Genomic DNA, 23,136 nt, shown 5'->3' on the forward strand with positions numbered 1-23,136 from the left:
TTATTCCTTCAATCTTACTCCAAAAATTAGGCCCTAGGCTACAAATTTGGCACAATGAAAAGACTGATTTGTCTTCTCTAGCAGCTGCAACCCTTTAGAAGGTATTTCACCACCCCAATTATGCAAATCAATGGGAGTGTTCATTCCCAATGATCAATAGCAACTGCAGAAACCTTTGGCTACACAAGTTATTAGGTAGAGTAAATGGCAACACATTCCATGATCAACAATGAGGTTGTCCTCTCTATTTATTCTTTTTCTCCAATAGATGGACTTCCTTCTATAAGAAATAAAATAATATTTAATTCCTCCTAGAAGATTCTTTTAATTTATTTATTCGACTTTAGTCACTTTTAATTAAGTTAATTAAATATAAAGTCACCTTGTAATTGTAATTTATATAATGACTTTATAAAAAATTAATTTAATCAATTTCTCCTTACTCCTCCACTTAGCCTTTAGAGAATGTAAAGACTAAGAACTCCACTAGGACGCTAAAATGATGGGGACATTACACTTTCATAGTGGGGTATGAGGTGGTTTGACCTTGTCATCAAGCGCATGCCATTTGGAAGTGTTTTAGGTTGCTATTTTTGGGCCATTTTTCCTGAATTTGACCTAGTTGGTTGAATTAACATTGTACTTAATAAGTTTCACAACTCATTTTATGGAGTTCTCTCTTATGCAGTTTTGGGCTCTTTGTGATTTTTTTAGGATCCTGTGGGCATATTTTTTTGCATTATTTTGTAACCCAATTGATGATATTGGAAAGCTACCTTGGAGACTATTTTAGCACATTTCATCATCTTCTTGTCATTTGCAGAGTTGTGTTAGTGTGATTTGATCGAACTATTAGTGAAAGCTTCATTTTCCTTTTAGTTCTATCTTACTTTTGTACCTGTTCTGTGATAAATGTATGACACATGTTGTAAGTTGTGTAGAGCAGATGTAATGTGTTCTCTATTGTGAAAGTTTCTTTTTCCTTTATTAAGCAAATAGCCATTTCAACCTTTCTGCAAAATATTTATGTGCATGCATGTGTCAGTCAAGTTGTGTGAGTTTGAAATCTGTTTCGTGGTTTTCAAGTGTAAAAGTTCTCTGAATGTCACATATGCAAACTTTTGGTGCATCACCACAAGTTTAGTTTTTGTTTTCCGTTATCTTTCTATCTCTTTCCATCATAAGTGTTTTTTCAAGTTTTATGTGAAGCCTCTTATAGGAATCGGCCTAGAACCCAAAGGTTCAAGTATTTTCTTAGTTTACCCACATGCTCATGATTGTTCCAATGCTACTCCAAAATCGTTGACGTTTTAGGGCCTTGGCATTTGTGTGCAAAATTTTGGAGTTAACAATAATGTCTTGAGTTCACTGGATTCTATAATAATTACCAAATTACCAGTCATCTAATAGTATCTATGTAAATACCTGAATTCATGTGACAATGGGTGCATCTTCAAAGTAGCATTTTTGGTCATTTATAATGTTACCATGGAGGAATCGGAATTACTTGATTGGTTGGTGGAAGATATTACTATTGACCATTGTCTATGGTTACACATTTTTCATGCTATAGTATTTGGGCATTGAGCTTTCAGAAATCTTAAAATTTGTGGAATATAGTGGATAAAAATGATATAGAAATTGAGGTTTCCGACCCTTCTGAGTATTTTGATGTCTTAGATTTGATTTCTCATTTCTGTAGTACATAGGCTATCAAGACACAAAATTGTTGCTAAGAGGTATTTAGTTGCACTTCCATGACAATTTGAGACCATAGTAGAGATCATTTGAGGGATGCTTTCTATGACTTGAATCTTGTTCTTTGATCCAAATTATATAGAAGATCAATTGTTTGAAAATATTTTTTTTTCCATTTTTTTAGATAGTTTTTCTGTCTTTTTATTTGGCCTTTTCGGAGGTCTTTTGCTCAAAATTTCAAGCCGAAACTTTCAGCGGTCCCTAAAATTGGGCAGCCTTAGGTTCGCTTTTTTGTGGACTGAAATTAGACTTTTAGTTCTTCTTTCCAATGGTGTAAGCAATTTTGAAATTTGAGCACTAGGTCAAAAGTTATGACCCTGACAAGTTGGGGTAATTAAACATGGAGTTTATAAATAGTTTTGGTTTAATTTTGTTGTTTTTATTATAGCCACATAAACATTTCAAATTCATAGCTATGGTGACTGCTGATATTCCATCATTGTATATATTCTTTCAATTTCAATTAATAAGATAGCTTTTGGTTTGCATACAACTCTTTTGAGTTTTGCAAGATTTTCCAGAACTTGAACATTGGTATCACAAGTATCTTGCTTCACCAGATATCGTGTTTCTAGCCCATTTCTTAAATTTAGATCAGTGGTATTAGAGAGGGAACACTCTTGTATGCCAACTAACACAAGAACTTCATATCAAAGATTAGGATTGGCTATGAGAAATTTGTCGGAATACCTTCCTTTGCGTTGCAAAAAAACAAAGATGTCGGATAATTCGGCAGACAGTGAAAAAGATGGTGGAAGAGGCTTTGGCTAGACAATGAGAAGATATGATTTGTAAGTTTTTAGAAATTTTGAAGACCCAACAAGTGCCCAATTTAGTAGCACCATTCCATAGGAATACCCCTTGTAAAGTACAAGTGAATTTTGATATCCCAAATTTTGAAGAAAAAGTTGATGTTGATGCTATTGATAATTGCTTATCCTAGTTAGAACGATACTTCTCTATAAATAATTTTTTTGAGACTGAAAAAATAACATTTGCCCTCTTGAAAGCTGAAATTCATGTCAAAGAAGATTATTGAATAAGGAAAGCGAAGTTGGAGAAGAGTTGGAAATACTCTCTGATAATAAATCCACTTAGGGAGAATTTGTGGAATACATAAAAGAAGCATACTTGCTTGAAGATGTATATGAATCTCAGAGGCCTTTATATACAGGCAATCCTAGTGTACTCTTAAGGCGCATATTGAATCGAATACATTGTTATTCTGATCATACTCCTTTCTAGTCTATAGTTGTGCTTGTGTTTGAGTTCTTAGTTCTTGGGTGAATCTTGCCCTAAGGCAAATTCTTACATGGTATCAGAGCTGGGAGATTTTCTCTTCACATAGCTGTTTGAGACCATTGTTGCTTCAACACCTTGGCTCGAATCTGGAGTACTGCAGAAATTGGGAGCGTCTAGAGCCAAATCTGACCTCGCCATTGTGTTCAGAACGCTGATTCAGTGCAAATCGACTATAAATTTGGCTACCTTAGTCCAAAGTTGACCGTAAGGCAATTTTTTTTTGCAAATCGGCACCCGGAGGCCTCGATTTGCAACTAGGGTATGGTCATTTTGTAGATTTAATTAATTAATTTTCCAGATTTGCAATTTTATTCTTTGCAATTTTTTGCAATTTTTGTCTATATTATTTCGATTTTTTTTTTTTGCCCAGTCAAACTAGCAGAGAATTTTTTTTTGCAGAACCGGGTGTTAGATCCCGACCTTGCGCAAGAGAATATTCTTATTTTAACCCATGGACAAGATGCACCAAATTTCGATTGAGCAACTTGGAAATCCGGCCACATACTTTCTTGGCGAGCGACACAATCTTTCTGATGACAAAGCACATAACTGGCGGCCATTTGCATTCGACTGTGGGGCTTGGTGTTTAAAAACACCACTGTAGTCCCTTTTCCCATGAATGTGGGATAAACCACAGTTCTCTGGCCTATTTAAAAGTCTTTCCGACTGCGATTAAAAATTTTCGGCGCAATGTGGAAGGTTCTCAGCCTGCAGTAATTTTTTGACCCCGCGAAAGCATGTAATAGTGCCATGCAACTGATCTTCGATAGTGACCAAGTTTTTCCCCAAAAAATTCCCAGCAACACATGGACGAACACCTGGCAACATAGTCCAAATCTTTGTGACACGTGTCGCTCACAAAGCTACACACACAGATACTGCACCTTCGCCATATTTCGTTGCTGCAAGTGGCCACATGAATTGACAGCTGCGCAGGCCTTCCTTGACATGTCAACCAGACAACGCTGCATTTGCCCGCCACATGTCAGCAGCAGGACCATCCACGCCAGGCCCTATTGGCACTTCCTGCCCAGTTAGCATGGACAGTTGTTTGCCAGCTGCAATGCGGGTTGGCACATCAGACTTTACGACCAACACGCAGCATTTCTGTACGCTACCACGTCAGCCTGTGCCATGTGTTGACACGTCACCTGCCACGTGTATTTGTTCTGTACAACAATGTTGGATTTTCGTAGACATGTGTAAATCCGTACTTTTGCCATGTCATCGATCGTACATCCCAATCAGTTGGCATGTCAACCAAGCATTGTTTTTCGCTGACATCAACATTTCTTGAGGTTAAAATTGATGGCCATCTAACCATGAAAACAGGCCAATTATAATTGCTACGACGACCGTTTGACCGTCAATTTTAAGATAGTAGTTTTCCTTCTAGACTCCTCTCCAAATTGCTTTTTGAATTGGTAGCCCGACTTTGCGAGCTCATAACTCGGTCATTCAGACTCCAATTCAGGTGTGATTTTTTTTGAAATTGGGTAGAATTTCCTGAACTTTCCAGTGGTGGTGCTCTTTTCTGGTTTTGGTGTAAGGATTGTTTAGAAATTGCATTTTTTGGTGACTATACCTATTCAATCCTGCATTTTGCAACTTCAAACGCTTCGTACGGGCTCATCTGGACACGAAAACAAGTTCCCTATTTTTTTGAAAGTACGTTATTTTTTGTCTACTTTCCAAATCTGCAGTCAGATTCTAGGGTTATGTGGACAAAATTCTCACTTTCAGAATTAGGGCTTCTTCTGCATTGTACTACTTTGATTACTTTTCAGAATTGTTGTATGTTTGAGCTATAGTGCTTAGTTCCGGATTTTGGCCTCAAAAGGCAATTGTAAAAAGCAAAATTAGAAGTCCACTTTGGACATTTTGACAAGTCGCCTATTGTACATGCACTGATTATAAAGTGCCAAAAACATCTTTTTTTTTTTTTTTGGGGGGGGGGGGGGTGGTCTTTTGATTGAATAAAAAGGGGGGGTGTGTAATGTGTATTGTGTCTCTTTTCATTTTTTGCATCATGGGTTCACCTAAATGTCCACTTCTAACTTCACACAATTTTTCTACATGGAAAGATATTGCTTGGAGTAGATTAATGGAAAAAGGTTATAGTCTTAATGTTGATGGTACAATTACCAAACGCATTGATGCTAAAGAACTCATTGATTGGAAAAAACAAGACCAACATGCTTTAGGAATTATCAGGAGTTGTGTTCATAGAGATCTCTTCTTTCACATTGCTAGTTTCACGGAATCCAAACTTGCTTGGGACAAATTTGAATCATTGTATGGTAAGGTGGATGAGGAAAAGGGATTTCAAATTGAGGACGATCTACTTCTCTTGGATCCGAAGAACTTTAACACAATTCAAGATTACATCAATAAAGCCAATGAGTATAGGGCACTACTTAAAGATTGTGGAAATCCCATGAAGGATGACAAGTTGATTCATGACATCCTGAAGAGGCTACCTTTAGAGTATGCTTCTTTTGTTTCGAGTTTTAATGCTCACAGGTTGACCATGGGAACTGCTTACTAGAAGTCTACATTGGATGCATTTGCAGAGATGTTGATTATTGAACAATCTCACTTGATGGATTTAAGACTTCTCACGACATCAAAGACCAAAGCCTTGGTGGCTTGTGATGAGCACCAATCAAGTCAAGGAGGGAAAAGTTCTAGCAACAACAAAAAAGAAACAGTGGAAGCAGAAATGACAATCCGAGACACAACAATCCTCCTTACAGCAAGGCAATTCTTCTTGTAAGAAGGGAAGTAATGAAAAGGACGAACTTTTTTTTGCAATTGCAAAAAGCCAAATCACGATGAGCATCATTGCAAAACTAAAAGAATCGATGAGTTGGAAAACCTACTCAAGAAGAACAAAAGTCAACTGCCAGGTACTTCCAAGGATTCAACTCCAACCTCTTCAAAGGGAAAAGGGCAAGCATTAATGGCAAATACAAGTTCTTTTTAGGAATGGCTACTTGAGTCAGTGCCTCCTATCATATGGGTTCTTCAAAGGGAGAATTTTCTTCATTGAAGCAGTCACAGGTACCGCACATCTTTGTGGAAGATGATACCAAGATGGAAGTTGAAGGGAAAGGACATGTGGAAATGGACAATGGGGAATTCAAAGACATTCTCTACATTCCAAACCTTAGCTCCAATCTCCTCTCAGTTTACCAAATCACTCACCTTGGAGATGGTTACAAAGTTAAGTTCCTTCTAGATTCAGTGATGGTGCATAGTCTTAGAGATGATTCATTGGTTGTAGTGGGGAAAGTCAATCATGACAAGAGGCTTTATTCCTTCTTCCTCTTTGTGCCTAAGACTCCTTCTCAAGCCTTGTTGACTCACTGTACTTCACACATCAACTTATGGCATAAGCGGTTTGGTCATCTTGACTTTCGCTCTCTTCAACTACTTTGCTCAAAACACATGGTCAAAGGTCTACCCAACATCAACTTTTCTAAGGGTGAGTGTTCATCATGTTTAGTGGATATGCATCTCAAGGAGAAGTGTGATAAAGGGAAGTCTCAAGAGCACTAGTTATTCTCCAATTGGTTCACACGGTTTTAGTAGGACCCTGTGCAGTGACATCAATTAGCCAAGGCCGCTACATCCTTACTTTTGTTGATGACTTTTCACGTTTCACATGGGTCTATTTCCTTCATCATAAGAATGAAGTGGTTGATAAGCTTCAAGCCTTTAAGTCTCATGTTGAACACAAATCAAGGAAAACCATCAAGGTACTCCAGATGGACAACGAAAGCAGATATGTGAACAGAAGACTTAAAGACTTTTGCAAACATGAGGGAATTGATCTTCAGAATCCACCAGCATTCAATCCGCATAAGACAGATGTTGCAGCATTGAGGATTAGGACTCTCAAAACCATGGCAAGTTGCAGGATAAAAGCCAAGTCTCTTGATCCTACACTTGAAGTTGAAGCCATTAGCAGTGCTACTCACATACTTAACAGGTCTCCTCATAATGCCCTAGACGGGAAGACTCCTTTTGAGGCATGGTGTGGCAGAAAAGCAGTTGTGTGTCACTTCAGAGTCTTCGGTTGTCCAACATGGGCAAACCTATCTTCTAGGGGATGCGTGGCACCATCACCTAGGCCATGTACTTTCATTGGGTATGAAGATAGTTCTAAGGCTTACAGAATTACGGATCCAAAGACATGATATTTTTGTGGAGAAGGATGTTCACTTTGAGGAAAGTTCACCTAGCTTATCCTCTACCCCTCTCCGCACTTCATACACAGTGGAAACTGATAGTGACACTAGCGATAGTGCTTCAATAGATTCAGACATGTGGGGTTCTATCGACAGTTGCAGGGAGAGGTCATGGCATTAGTATAGTCCACATGCTTACATTGCCATAGTGCTAGGTCCAGCACAACAGGGTACATGTTATCTTCCAGCTTTAGCTTCAGTTGATGACTACATGGCAGACATTGCAAGTTTGTTCGTGGAGTCACACACTGCAGATTTGGGAGACAACCTTGATGATTTGCATCTTCTCTTTGATGAAGATGATCTTTCTACAGTTGTTACGAAGGCTCACTCTGACCCTCATGTCCATTCTCTACATGATCAATCTGTACAGGTTGGTGTGATTGTGGATTCTTATTAACAGCAGTTGTCAGAGGTCTCTTTATCAGTTGAGGAGATAGATGGTTTATTGGAACAGGTTCAACAAACATCCTTGCTAGATCTGCATTTGTTCTTTTTAGCACAGTTGGAAGGGGCGACCACTAGCATCAACGTAGGGATACTTGAGTAGGTTTCAGGGCCACCATACATCTTCAGGATTGTACCTTTGCCTTTGTTTCTTCCAAAGGGGAGGAACATCATTCTGCACTCTTGGACCAACTTCTTCCTTGGAGCAGCAGTCATTGGTCGACATTCTTCCTTTGGGTGGGGGGGACTAAATTGTCTCTCTTCCTCTTCTTTCTTATGGGGGGGACTTTTTCCTCTAATGAGGTTTAGTTTTTCTCCTTTCTCACTATTGTATATACTGGATGTATGTCATAATGAGGGGGTCTTGATTACTCCATCCATCCGTGCATCTCTTATCATCTCTCTTTTTGGGTGAGGGTTTTAACCACGAGGTTTTCCCTCTTTCTCCGCTTTATGAGAGATTGCATTTCATTATGTACATGGGTACCTGACATGGCCTAGTAATCGAGACCCATTCTGCATTTCATCTTAATTTTCGTAAGCTTAAGAGCATTCCCCTAAGTTGCACTTAAGGGGGGGTGTTGGTGTAAATACATATTTACTATTTACACTTACTTAAACTTACTTAGGTTAATGCATTATTTTGTTATTTTGCATTATTCTATTATTTTATTTTGTGAGACACTTAGGAGTTTGCGCACCTTTTTGAGTTGTCATGTTGATAACACAGAAGTATGCAACTCTATTTTAGCACATGTTGTCTATAACATTGATTTGTGTGTTACACCCTTGTAGGCTTATCCTCTCATCATCACACTTCCGTGCTTAATGGAGGATAATCCATATCTGGTGGACATGTGCCTGGTTGTACGACTTATCATGTAGCTGATTCCGAGGCATTCTAGATGCATCTTAGAAGCCTTTATATACAGGCACTCCTAGTGTACTCTTAAGGCGCATATTGAATCGAATACATTGTTATTCTGATCATACTCTTTTTTGGTCTACAGTTGTGCTTGTGCTTGAGTTCTTAGTTCTTGGGTGAATTTTTCCCTAAGGCAAATTCTTACAGAAAGATGCAAACAGATATGGGCATGTGGTGTGAGGTACATAAGAGTCCAACTCAACACAAAGGAGTGTCGAAGAATTAAAAACTTGATGATAGAAATGTGAGGAGATGGAGCTGAGCCTGAATCCACACCAATAGAAACTCGTGACAATGATTCGGTGATAGAAGTGGACCCGTATGCCATAGTTGCAATAACGAAAGTAGTTTTACCTGAAGATGAAGAGAGATTGTTCCATTCATAGATTTGCGAAGAATGTCATGTGACTTGATATTCTGAAAGCATCCGTTGATATCACGAGTTAAGTGATATCTCCCTTGATATATATTTGATTATCTTCCCTAGCTAAGAGGGAGTGTTTATGCATGTAGCTTTTTTCAGATTTAAGGATGACTGTTTATATTGATTATTTACATATGAGTATGTATTTATGCATGTCAGTCCATAGTGGACTGGCATACATACACACACACACATTACTTGTGCTTATAAGAATAATCATTCTAATTGTTTTGTATAACAGTCATCCTTGTACTTGATCAAAGCACTATACAAACATGTTAATCAGACTTCTTTCATCTTCTCTTACCATGTATCGTGCAATGAACATTGGCAGTTGCATACAACAGATCAAGTAATGATCATATCTCATTTATACTATGGATCGAGCAATGAACCGATACTATGCACAGCAATGTATATTGTGTAGTGATTAAACGTAGCAGATTGGCAGCTTTCATTATTTGGTTATTATGCTAACCAACCATTTGTGAATCGTGTCCTTTGGAAGCATACTTTGGTGAATGATTGCGTTGGTTGGTGAAAGGCCATGCTGTGAATGGACATGGCTCCACATTGTGGAGACATGTCCCTTCATGTCATGTCCGCCAATCAGCTATGTATGTATGTATGTATGTATGGGCTGATTCGATTAATATTCTCCCTCCTATGAATCAGTGATTTTCAGACTTGAAGACGAGAAACATTTCAGCACCATACCAATACAATATGATCTTTGGCATTCATGATTGTTAAAGACTGATTCTGAATTTATCCTGCAAGCAAGAAAGAAGAGATTTTTGCATGATAATATATATATGTATATGTATGTATGTATGTATGGGCCGATTCGATAAATACTCTCCGTCCTATGAATCAGTGATTTTCAGACTTGAAGACCAGAAAAATTTCAGCACCATATCAATAAAATATGATCTTTGGCATTCATGATTGTTAAAGGTTGATTCTGAATTCATCCTGCAAGCAAGAAAGAAGAAATTATTGCATGATAATATGCATATAGTATATACATATAATTGCATAAGTATGATATGAATTTAATAAATATTCTCAAACTCAGAAACATGGAGTGTCTATAAATTTGCTAAGAAATCCCAAAACACTAATTATGTTGAGTAAATCACGACTTTTCGTGATTGAATCAAAACCAAAAGTGGTCACAAAATGGAGAAAAAACGATACTCAGAGAATATCCAAACCACATCTAGAAGACTAGATGTAGAAAGAAATGAGTCACAAGGGATGACATAGACTGTAGACAAAAATGTGAATGAAGTTGGTGCTCAAAGGTAAGAAACCATGACCAAGAGCATGGGTCAAACACGCATGCAGCTGCAAAGTGGGCTTTGTGAGTGTCATCACCAAAAAGACAAGCTCACCAAAAAACTTAGATGCGAGCACATAAAAAAAACTCAAGCATGAAACTGTACTGATATAATGGTACACAAATAGAAATTGGTAGAAAGTTTGGCCACAAACCAAGAAAATGCTTCATGACGAGAGAAAAAATGTAGGAGCGACACAATTTTTGCTAAAGAAGTAGACTCCAAACTCAAAGAACACACTTGGAAACCTAAACAAAATGGAAGCTAGAAAACGATGCACATAAAAAAATTAGAACAGGAATCCTCAAAAATCAGAGGGAAAAATCATGAATTTTTGTTATTTAAAAATTGTCAATTAACAAGAAGTCACATTTTTAAAAATAAATTCACGAAATCCTATGAAACCGCATTGACCCACTCTGATGCCACATTATGGTAAATTGATGTATTAAACAAAAGAGACATAGACTCCTAAAATAGATTTACAAAGACAATGTTTCTAAATGAAACAGTCATTAACTAAAGACAAAAATGAAACTTCGTAAAGCAACTCAGATGACCATTAAAGAAACATTATATTATTTAACACTTCAAAAACTTAAGACCCTATATGAGGGCCATAAATTGCATTGTATTTTTTGTGTTGTGAATTATGTCCTCTGAAGGATTATGATCATTTCCTGGTTTGAGACTTTTCAATGACCTTAATGTTTCTCTTTGATTATCGTGTTTGTGTATAACCTGTCAAAATTGTTAAAATTAAAAATATTCACAATACACTGTTTTATATGCACTGTCATTTCATATATAACATATTTAAGTGGACAACAGTGCAGACTTATGTTTATCTAATTTGAATCCTAAATGGCCTTCCCACTGAACTGTTCTACTATTTAGAAATTAGCAAGAGTAACATCCATTATCAGTTAATAAATTTTGAAATTTTCTTAGGGCCTGGATGGTGAGTCAGTTCAATTCAATTGGTACCTTGTCTCATATACATATAAAAAATGGCTTCCTTATGCTTATGAATGAACTGTCATTATGTTGCACAACTGCTGCTAAGTTTGCTAACACGAATGGATATATGGTCTTTTTTTGGACTTCAATCTTTCCATTTTTTTCGTTAATGTTGACATGGACATATCTTAGGATGTTTAGTGTTAAATTAAGAATCTTTTATTGAATGAGTTCTTTGCCATGGTGATTTAATGTCTTCTTTATCTTATACAGGTTCATTTTGCATTTGTTCTACCCAAGACTGCTAACATGCTTGAAACTAAAGATGGTTTATTGAAATCTGCAGTTGATTGAGTGCCCATCAATCTACGAAATGATGACTAATACTGAATTTAAATGGAAGAAGATGCCGCAAATTCAAATTTGGCGCAAAACGTATACAAGTTCAGGAGAAGCTTCTGTTGAACTTGAATCATTTGGTCCCAAAGAAAGTATTTATATTTTTCAAGAAGCTTTGAAGGGTAACAAGGTAAAATTTACAGGATTTTTTTCACATTGTTTAGAGATAAGTTTGCATTTTTGAAGATGACGCACTTGCATTTTCTTTCGTCATTTATCTTTCCTATCTTCATATTGAAGATGTACCTTATTTTGTAAATTTATTTCAACTAGCTATTATATTTATATTATCTTGACACATGTTTTTCCAAATTTGAAGTGCTAATTTCTCAAATCTAATATTTAGGTGAATAGATCAGATTTAGATTTAAACTGGTAGATTTATTTAATGAAATAAATCAATGGAAAACTAGAAGACCAAAACACAACTATGCACAATTCATATGCTCTTCAATCAATTCATCATTCAAAATAACTTCAAAACTTACAAGAGCTCCCTCTACGTGGGGAAACGGCTCTGAAACAAGTTACAAACAAAACAGAAAACCTGGAATATACTTGGTACTTTTGCCTTCTCCTTTTCTATTAACTGCTGTAAACTTTCTCGGTCTCCTTTCTGCATTGCTGAAAATCAGAAATCTCTTCTCTGATTTTCTCTCTCTCAATTTCCTTCGTGAGAAAGATAATTGAACATTATTCTAACACTCAGCTTCATTTTGTAACAGCAATTTGGTAGTCCTACTTGAACTCTACTTCCATAGATTAGAGTCTTACATGAAGTCTACTTGCACAAAGAAAAGTCCTACTTGAGCTCTTCTTCCTCCAAGTAGAGTCCAACTTGAACTCTACTTCTTAGGTGACAATTATTAGTTAGGTGGATAGAGTCCTATTTGAACTCTAATTCCTCCTAGTAGAGTCCAATTTTAACACTACTTTCAACTTGTCTTTTTGAGCTACTATTGTCAACACCCCCTCTTAGTGAGTAAGGTATTCACCACCACTCCAAGCTTGTCTCAAAAGAAAACAAACTTCCCTTTTACCAAGGGTTTGGTAAGTATGTAATCAACTTTTTCATCTGTCGAAATATATTGAAGCTTAATTGCCTCCTTCAAAATCCTGTCTCTGATGAAATGATATACGATCTTCATGTGTTCAGACCTATTATGAAACCTTGGATTCTCTAAGAGTTTTATGCAAAATTAACTGTCACAATTAATCACACTAGGCTCCATCTCCCGAATGAATAAACTTGTAAGCAAGCTCGCGAAGCCAAACCGCTTCACAACTTGTCAAACTGGCTGCCATATACTCAACTTCAATCAAACTAAGTGCTACTGAGGTCTGCTTCCTGTTGAACTAGGAAATCATGGGTGACCCTAAACAGAAACAACACCCTGAAGTACTCTTCTAATCTGTACGACTCCCTGCCCAATCTGAATCAAAATAACCTTGCAACTTCACCCTATCTCTACAAAGGTATTACAAACCATAATCCTTTGTGCCTTGCAAATATTTGAGCACGTGTTTTGTAGTGTTCTAATGAACTTGCCTAGGCTCTACCATATATTGACTCGAAGTGTTTACAACAAAACAAATGTCTGGTCAAGTGTTTTCCAGATACATCAATAAGCCAATTAATTGCCTATATTTTCTGGAATCTTCCAATTCTGACTTTGAAGAATCAACCTTCTTTAGGTTGGTTACCATTGGAATTGCTATTGATCTACTATTCTGCACCTTGAATCTCTTAAGGATCTGCAACGTATACTTGTCCGAGAAAGATCTTTGTCGATCTCTACCAAACCTCAAGTCCTAGAATGTAATGCATTAACCGAATGTCCATCTCAAATTCTGTTGCCAAATCTGACTTGCACTCAACTATCAACTTCTCTGCTCCTGTAAGAATTAAGTTATCCACATAGACCATCAAGGTGAGGAGCTCAAATTGAACTAGCATAAAGTATATGTTGGAATCTGCCTCACTCTTGGTGAAGACCATGCTCTAGAAATAGCTGTCAATTCTTGAGTTCCATGCCCTCGGAGCTTGTTTTAGTCCATAAAAGGCTTTCTTAAATCTGCATACATGTGACTCTCTCTCATGTACCTCAAACCCCTGTGGCTGCTTTATATATATTTCCTCCTCAATGACTCCATTGAGGAATGTCGTCTTTATATCTATTTGGTGAATCCTCCACCCTAACTCTGAAGCAATGGATATCACAACTCGGATAGAAGAGTATCTAGCAACATGAGTAAAGGTCTCCTCGTAGTCTACTCCCTCTTTCTAAGAGAAGCCTCTAGCCACAAATCTTGCTTTATACTTCTTCTCACTGCGAGTTGCGTCATGTTTCATTTTGAACGACCATCTAGAAGTCATTATTGACTTCCCTACTTGTCTTTGCACACACTCCCAAACATCATTCTTCGTGATGGAGTTATGCTTCTCCAACATGGCATCTCTTCACACATGTTGGCTAGCTCCTTCCTCAAAGATGGAAGGCTTTGAGTCTATGATGTTCATCATCAAGGCCATATATCGAAAACTTTTGTGGAGGCCTTTCTTTGAATGTGGTTTTGGGAGTCTTAACATGTTCCCAGACATTTCTCAAGGTCTTCTCAAACCATTTGGGCCCCCTAACTAATTTAGGTGTTAATTATCCCTCTCTTGAAGTTTGGCCCTTTGCACTAGAAGTTTGTAAACTTTTCTCATTGATTGAATCCTCTTGGAAAGTATCCTTTGTAATTGTGGTTGGATTATGAGATTTCATGGAGGCCAAGTTTCCCTTTTGATAACTGTCTTCTGTTGTATTGGTATAAAGACCTTGTAGGCTTTTGACTCTTCACTTTATCCCACAAGAATGCCCTTCTCACCTGAGGGATCCAACTTTGTCTCTTCTCCACAAGCACATGAATAGATTGTGCAACCAAAAATCCTAAGATGTCCTATCTTAGGTTCAGCCCTTGCGAATGCCTCGTTTGGGATCTTGTCCTCCAAAACCTTGTGAGGACTCTTGTTTTGTAAATATAAAACCGTGTTGCATGTTGTGCTCATAGAAACATTGTTAAACTGTGGTCATGGATCATGGCCTTCAAAAAACAGATGATAGATCTATTTTTCCTCTTTGCAACCCCATTTTGTTGCAGATCATGGACAACTATCTTCTCTCTTGATTCCTACATCCTTGTAGAAGTCTTTGAACTCATTTGAGGTATACTCACCATCTTTGTCTGATCTCAACACCTTGATCTTTTTCCTTGCTTGATTCTCAAGTTGAGCTTTGAACTCCTTGAAGTGACTGAAGGCCTCATCTTTGGCTTGCATGAAGTAGATCCAGGTGGTCCTAGAAAAATCATCAATGAAGGTGACATAATAGGACGCATCATTCATTGATGCCATTGACATAGGCCCACAAACATCATAATGTATTACATCCAAAAATCTCTTTAGATTGAATTGTAATGTTGGTAAATGAAGCTTTGACATTTTTTCCAAGAGCACAACCTTTACATACCCCATGCCATTTGAGATTAAACTCTAGAAGGCCGGTGACCATGTCTCTCAATATAGATAGCGCTTTGTGATACAAATGCCCCATCCTCTTGTGCCACAACTCATAGAAGCTCTCACTATTATGCACTGGTGCTTGAATGGAGTTACCTTGTAGCCTATATAATGCCTTCCCCGATTCTAATCCTCACTGCTTTGTTGAGATTGACTCCTTTTGGGCATATAACCATTTTCCCTTTCTGGAAGGTAATTCTATAGCCTTTGTCTTTCGTAACTGAGATGGACAACAAGATCTTCTTCAGACTAGGTACATACAACACTTCCTGAGCATCATTTGATCTTCTTGACTCAAGCTAGAATCGCATAATTCCCTGTCCCTTAACTGTATACAAGGCATCATTGTCAAGCTCCACATTGATTGTTGAGTCATACTTAGAAAGTTGAGTGAACAAGTCTCGCACTTTAGTCATGTGGTGGGAGGAACCACTGGCCAAGTACTACACACTTCTAATTATAGTGCTGGTGGAAAGGTAGGCTACAAGGGAAAAATCACTCTCGAACTTTGTTGCAAATTCTCTCAACTGAATCTCTACTGCTGCTTCCACTTGTTGTATCTTCCTTGTGTACTTTCATCTTCTTTGGACACTTAGAAGTATGGTAACCTTGCTTAGGATAGACAAAGCACTTGATCTTGCTTAAGTTGTTCTTCTTTTCATGTTGATGTCCTTCTCCATCTTTTCAACCTTTCTTGGTGACAACTTTCCCTTTTCTTTTCTTAGTTTTAGTGATGAGGGCTGAGTTGTCATCACCACCTCCTTGTTTGTTGGATTTGAACTCCTCTCGAGACTCCTATTGAATACAATCATCCCACAATGTCTGCGAATCTGGAATGTTTTCTCAAGCACAATTTCCCTTCACAAATGGTTCCCATGGCTTGGTGAAACCATTTAGAGCTACATTCACTAGATCTGTATCCAAAATCTTTTCTCCAATTGCTGCAAGTTAATCACAGATCTGTGTGATACTCATGTGGTAACTTGTAATATTATCAAAATTGTTCATTCAACACTCTCATAGATTGTTCTTTAGAACCATCTTCTGATTCATATTGTCACATTCAAATAGACCATTAAACATGTCCTTGACTTTTGTTTTTTCTGCTATATCCGGAATCAGGTGATCCTTTCTAGCATCTATAAAGTCCCTTTGTCCTTTAGTGTCCTTATCCTAAGCTGCTTGAAGTGCAAGATCTGTTTGTACTAGAAGAACCTTCTCTACATTCTTCACAGTTCTTGCCCTTTCAGAAGCAATGTGACTCTTGCTTTCCATGTCAAGAAGTTTGAAACTCCATCTAGCCTGTCCTCAAACCTGAGACTGTTTGGCTGCCAAATCTGTCTTGCACTTTTCTTTTAGAGCTCAAAGCTTGATATTGTGGTGATTTCTTAAATCCAATATCTAGGTAAATAGATCAGATACAGACTTAAACAACTCGATTTATTTTAATGAAATAAAGCAGTGAAAAACTAGAAAAGAAAAACACAATCATGCACAGTTCATATGCTCTTCAATTAGGTCATCATTCAAAATAAGTTCAAAACTTACAAGAGCTTCCTGTCCATTGGAAAATGGCTCTGAAAACATTTATAAACAAAACAGCAAGCCCAGAATAGTACTGCTACCTTGTCCTTTGCTACTAACCACTGTAATCTTTCTCCTTTCCGCCTTGTGTAAAATCAGAAATTTCCTCTCTCTCTCTCTCTCTCTCTCTCTCTCTCTCTCTCTCTCTCTCTCTATGCGTAATCTAACCTTCAGCTTCCTTTTATACCAGCAATTGGGTAAAATAGAGTCCTACTTGAACTCTACTTCCTTAATGTAGAGTCTTACATGAAGGTTACTCATAAAGTAGAGTGAATAATGCTTCCATAAAGTAGATTCATACTTGAACTCTACTTCCTCCAAGTAGAGTCCAACTTGAACTCTACTTCTTAAGTGATTGCTTTAATTGGTTAGGTGGATAAAGTAGAGTCCTACTTGAAATCTACTTTCTTCCTACTTGAACTCTACTTCCTCCAAGTAGAGTCCAACTTGAACTGATTCTCTCTCTCTCTCTCGTCTAACCCTCAGCTTCCTTTTATACCAACTATTGGGTAAAATAGAGTCCTACTTGAACTCTACTTCCTTAATGTAGAGTCTTACATGAAGTCTACTCATAAAGTAGAGTGAATTCGACTTCCATAAAGTAGAGTCGTACTTGAACTCTACTCTCGTCCAAGTAGAGTCCAACTTGAACTCTACTTCTAACTTATCTTTCTGAGTTACAATAATCCACAAGAACTGACGGTCTTAAAACCATGTTTGGTAATGTTGTCAGTGTCTACTAACAATCTTTGATTTTGTCTTTTGATTTCTTTTATTCTGTGAAACCAATGCATTGATGATTTGAAATTTTAATTTTGGGGACAATGTAGTAGCTATGGAGTAACGTGTTATGGACTAAAACGGAGTAGTTATGAAATGAAAATTAACAAGATTAAAGTTGAAAGAGGGAAATTCCTAATGGGATAGATGTATTCCTTCAACTGAGTTTTCCATTTTAAGCAGATATTTTGTATCTTTACAATCTAGAAGTTGAAACATCACCACAAACGAAGAGTTGTCCTTCATGAAGGTGACATATGTTCAACTAAGAATTTGAAATGAACCATCAAATAGAAACAAACGGTTTGGAAGCTAAAATAAGTATTTAAGTGATACCATTTAGTGGTGACAATTGAAGTGATCATAATTTCTTGTCTGTAGATCGAAATTTAAACCTTTGAATGTTTGTCAGAAATATTAGGCTGTGAACTTTTTGGTGCCCCTAAGGAATCTTAACCATCCTTTAGGGTATCTAGGCAAAATCCTAGGGTAAAATGCCACTGAAGGGCCTGAAAATGCAAAATACCAAAATGTAGAAAGAACCAGAAAATTGACTTCAAATTTTTGTGGAATGCTATCCACAGCTGCTACCTTGTGAACTGAATTGTTTAATGGGCCATTTACTCGTTGAGAAGTGAGGCCCATTTCTTCACTTTTTTTCTCTAAGTGGGGTAACCTTTGCTGGATCCTTGGAAAAGCCTTTTACCCTGATGGCACAATTGCTTTGCCTTACTCATCTAGGTGTGTGGAATCTATTGTCACTTGATTTCTAACAGCTGTATCAAAGATGTGATCAGTAATCATTGATTTTACTTCTGTTTTAACCAGGCACTGATTTTGTCTAGAGCAGTAGCTTGTCGTTGTATGAAGCAATATTTTGCAACACATATTAAAACAGTTCAGTACATCCCAAAATGCTTTGAGTTTTCTTTATTCCAAACTTCTGGTGATCATTGAGATTCCTAGGGGGTTTGAATGGTCCATTGTGAATGCCCAGGAGGAAAAATAAAATGAATTAGAAGGGAAATTTTAGAGACTTCAAGTGTTCCACAAAAAAAGACCTACACAAAAAAAGACCTACAAAATGTGCATTGGAGCTACGTGTGATCATAGGGACTGAAAATTGTTATGTTGGGTTTTTTTTATGGCCAAGAGGCCTAGGATTGTATTTTCCATTGAAGATAGTGGATAAGGAGGGAATTTGCCTTACATTTACTGGAGTTTTCTCTCAGAATTTGGGTTTTCCGTGGTCAAATCCTTGTTTGTTCTGTTGTGAGGGGTTTTTCCTCTAATTTTCTTTCAAGTTCAAGCTTAGTATCTTCCCTAAGGAGAATAGTTCACAACTTTTATTTAGATTTGTATGTGATAATTCTTATGGTTTCTCTTGTGACAGTTTTTCGCTCTAATTTGGGTTTTTATGGTGATGACCATCATATGCTATAATCCTTGCGCCTTTTTTTGTGTCAGTTTTTATCTCTAATTTCTTTCAAGTTAAAACTTTATCTCTCGCCTAAACAAAATAGTTCACAACTCCTGTTAGATTTGCATGATGATGACTATTGTATGGTATAGGCATCGTAATCTATGGATTAACTGTGATACTGCAGTTGGATCTTTTATGTTCTTCGAAATTTCAATCAAAGAAATTTAACTATTATCTCTTCCATAAGTGTGTTCATGTAATAACCCCAGCTGGTTATAACTTTGTGAAACACCAAATTTTTCTCTAATTTAGTTGTTTGACATTTCGTCAAACACTTTGCAAGCAAGCTCTGATACCAATGTAATATCCCTTGCCCAAATAGACTGATTTTAGCTCAAAAAATATTGTCAAACACTTGTATGCTGCCTTTCTGTTTTCTGATTTTTTTGTGTTTCAGATTGTTTGATATAGTTTGAATGATACTAAGAAATTCAGAATGTTTGCAAATGATACCTCTGACAATGAACTAACATGCAAGTGTAGTTCTTTTTAGTATTTTCAATGCATATGCATGGAAGCTAGATATGGAATGCATACCTACAGCCAATTGACATTTTGACAAACAATTGGCATACAACTATTATGCTGATCATATATGCTATTAGATAGACATTTCGTCAAACAAATGGTATGCAACATATATCTCCTTTATTGAATTCATTCCCACGTACAATGTTGCTATAAATTTGTCAAGACAAATGTGCTTACAATAATGACTACAACAATGCCAAATCTAATCTTGAATTATCACTTACAACAGCAAAATCATATCCCTAAGATTACTATGTTAACTACTAATAGTTCAAGAGGAACATGATAATAGTCATGCCCACGGATGGAGATGAAAGTTCCAATCCGAATCAAGGGGAAATACTGTAGCACGACACTGTAGCAGCAAGGAAAAAATGATTGCTAATGGCTGCCAAAGATGATTTTTCAGGTCTGCACTTGATAGTCTTTCAATTTTCTTCAAACCCTTCGGTTATTCCTTAACTTTAAGCACAAATAGAACTCCAGAATGAAGCTCTCCTGAATGCCAAATTCATTAGATGTTTCACCACCTCAAATGGTTGCAACACTAAAGAATTAACACTCTCCAATGGCTAACTGAAATCAAAAACCCTTAGTTTCTTCTCCTAAGTTCATATCAAATGCAATTGATAATAGTTGGATGCCTAACAATGAAGCTCTCGCCTCTATTTATTCTTTTCCTTCACCCTTCTAGAAGGAAATAAAATATTATTTAATTGCACTCTCTAGAAGCTCCCCCCTTTCCAATACAATAATTAGTTGTGCTTCTAGAAATTGCACTCTCTAGAAGCTTCCCCCTTTCTAGTACAATATTCGTTGTGCTTCTCGAAAATTAAATTAATTGAATAAAAAGTCACTTTTAAATTTATTCATTTATTGACTTTAATTTAATTTATTTCTCCCTATTTCTCCACTTAGCCTTTGGAGAATGAAAAGTTAAGAACTCTATTGAGGGTCTAAAAGATGGGGGACATTACAGTCCGCTCTCCTTGAAATTGCTTGTCCTCATGCAATCCAACAACACAATAAACTCCAACCTCCACTTGGATTCCAAATGAAGTAGCATGTGGCACCCTTGTTAACATTGAACCAACTGCATACCACTAACATCATCAGGACCAATAACATAACTTGCAGTATAGCATTCGAAACCTGTGCTAATGATGTAGGAGTTAGAATATCACCAGAAGAAAACCCCACAAGAAATATCTTCATCCTGGTCCCCACCCACATAATATATACTGAATTGGAATCTTGATCAACAATCCCTTGAAGAGATGTAGCTACAGGAGAACCATATGCAGTCATGTCAACTGTATCAACAATAGGTGTAACCACGTCAGAATTTGTGGACACAGGAACATTACCAACTTTCGCAACACAAAACTGAATCTTTACAGATGGTAAAAATTGAGCCCAACTCCACTCAAATGAGTGATCAACATCAACCTCAAATAATGGATTGTCATAAGACAATGTTGCATCCATGTCGAACATAGGACTGTTTATGAAGTGAACGTCAACACTTTGTTGATCGATAGTATAACATGACTCCGTCACTATATCTCTCACTTTATCAACAATAATAAGTGTACTATCATCAAAACACACTTCTACAACCGCATGCATAGTGATAAACTCCTCGTTGGATGGCTCAACCGACACAGAAGTGGCTGCTGATATGGCAGTATCCTCGCATGGTCCTACTCCAACTATTGCTACATCGCCATCAAATACATGATCCAGGGAACTCATGCCAACAATTGCATCATTTGACTTGACACGAAGTCTCATCACATTCCACCTCAATTGCGCCCAACTCATGTAGTGTCTCATAAGAAATTTCCTGCAAATCTGAAGCCACAACTATATCATCACATTTCACTCTTCGAAAAAGCGCTATCATGTTCTGTTCAGAGCCCAAATTTGAAATCAGTTGGGCCATTTGTTTGTGATTTTGATTCATATCATTCTCTAGCACATCCAATTGTTTCACAATACCTTGTATCTCAGAATCTCCATCCCTTGGCACAGAAGTATGCCCTCTGTGGGTATAATGAATACCAAAACCTTTTGTCACCATCCATAATGATGAAAACCAAGTCCTCTATCTGTGGTTTAAAAGAAAAGTGATGAGCACTTCTCACAATGTAATGCCGATAAAAACCCCCAATCTCATCATCATCAAACTGAGAACCTCAAGATGGCTCCATTCTGACTTCGAACTATTGACTGGGCAGGATCCTAGGTAACCCTCTTAGTAGACCCAACCACTAAATCCCTATTGGGAAGTATCGTAGCCAATGTCTCTACAATCTTCCTTACCAATCGTCATATAGCACGAGAGCCGCGAATGAGAGTTCCCTTAGATATACTGTATGAAACCTCCTGCAAATTTGAGTTCCCAAGAAAATACTCCATGAATGAATCAGTATAGTAGAAATTATATGTGGAAGCATCAATCTGCTCCCCCGCAATCCACAATTGATCTCTCTGAAAATTTGACAATGCCAAGTGTCCAATGCTACAAATTGTATGATAAGAAGAAATAGATTCACTTCCAGTAGAAGGAAGCAAATCACCACGAGATCCCATCTCCACTAATGCTCTCACCTCCTCTGTGCATACTACACTCATATCTTGGATGAATGTGGTCGCCACATCATCACGTGCCTCATCCTCAACTATAGAAGCAAACTCACTACCAACCACAATATGTAATTGAACAGGGTCTAGGGCTGGTGTGACTGTACCCAGTCTAACTCCATGGTAACCTTATCCAACTGTGACTGTGACTCCTGAAAAGCCAACTGAGTATACTAAAAAGAGGCCACGGTCACCTCAAGCTCTTGAGTGAGCTTAGCCACCTCCTCTTTCCCTAACAATATCTCATAGCAGGTGCTATCCCTATCTAGAAGGTAATCCTTGTCAGTAACTAACTGAGAGTAACTATGCTTCAAGATCCCAACAGCCTCTTGAAGCACATGAACCTTTTCTAGGGAAAAACTACTATCACTATGCTCATCTGACATAGGATCACCCCAACCAAATGTAGCTAACATCTGATGAATAACATCATAATGATCAAGAAATGAAGAAATGCCACTATCACTCACCTTCAACTGATAAGTCACATGATGCTTTTGTAACCCCTGAATCCTATGCAAGCTTTGTGTCTCACTAATTGCACTATGATAAGAAACTCAATCAAAACTATCCATCACAAGATCATTCATACATGTGCTATTGTCCTTGCACCACTCTACATTTGAGATGCAACTACCATATACCTCAAACAACTCCTCATCTGAAGAAATGGAAGCCCTCGTAGTATCAATCTCCGCGCATGTCTTAGCTTGCACCTCAATAATAAGATCTTGAAACA

General features: G+C 37.4%; 1 protein-coding gene and 1 long non-coding RNA gene across 6 annotated transcripts in view; one reads left to right on the plus strand and one right to left on the minus strand.

Moving 5' to 3' along the window:
* Positions 1 to 23,136, plus strand: part of LCAT3 (lecithin:cholesterol acyltransferase 3) — a 189,902-nt gene that overhangs the window by 89,537 nt on the left and 77,229 nt on the right. For all 5 annotated transcript variants that reach the window (XR_016363911.1, XR_016363912.1, XR_016363913.1 and 2 more), the window contains exon 7: positions 11,759 to 11,941. Coding sequence is in view for 1 of the 5 variants with exons in the window: in XM_089825842.1 (XP_089681968.1) it covers positions 11,759 to 11,941 (183 nt within the window). In the remaining 4 variants the exon portion in view is untranslated. The remainder of the gene's footprint in view (positions 1 to 11,758; positions 11,942 to 23,136) is intronic.
* Positions 1 to 23,136, minus strand: part of LOC149562316 (uncharacterized) — a 105,396-nt gene that overhangs the window by 4,039 nt on the left and 78,221 nt on the right. The window lies entirely within an intron of this gene.

The sequence above is a fragment of the Cupressus sempervirens genome, chromosome 4, assembly GCF_028749045.1.
Source record: "Cupressus sempervirens isolate cs-2001-9-10 chromosome 4, ASM2874904v1, whole genome shotgun sequence".
In the NCBI taxonomy this organism is placed as follows: domain Eukaryota; kingdom Viridiplantae; phylum Streptophyta; class Pinopsida; order Cupressales; family Cupressaceae; genus Cupressus; species Cupressus sempervirens.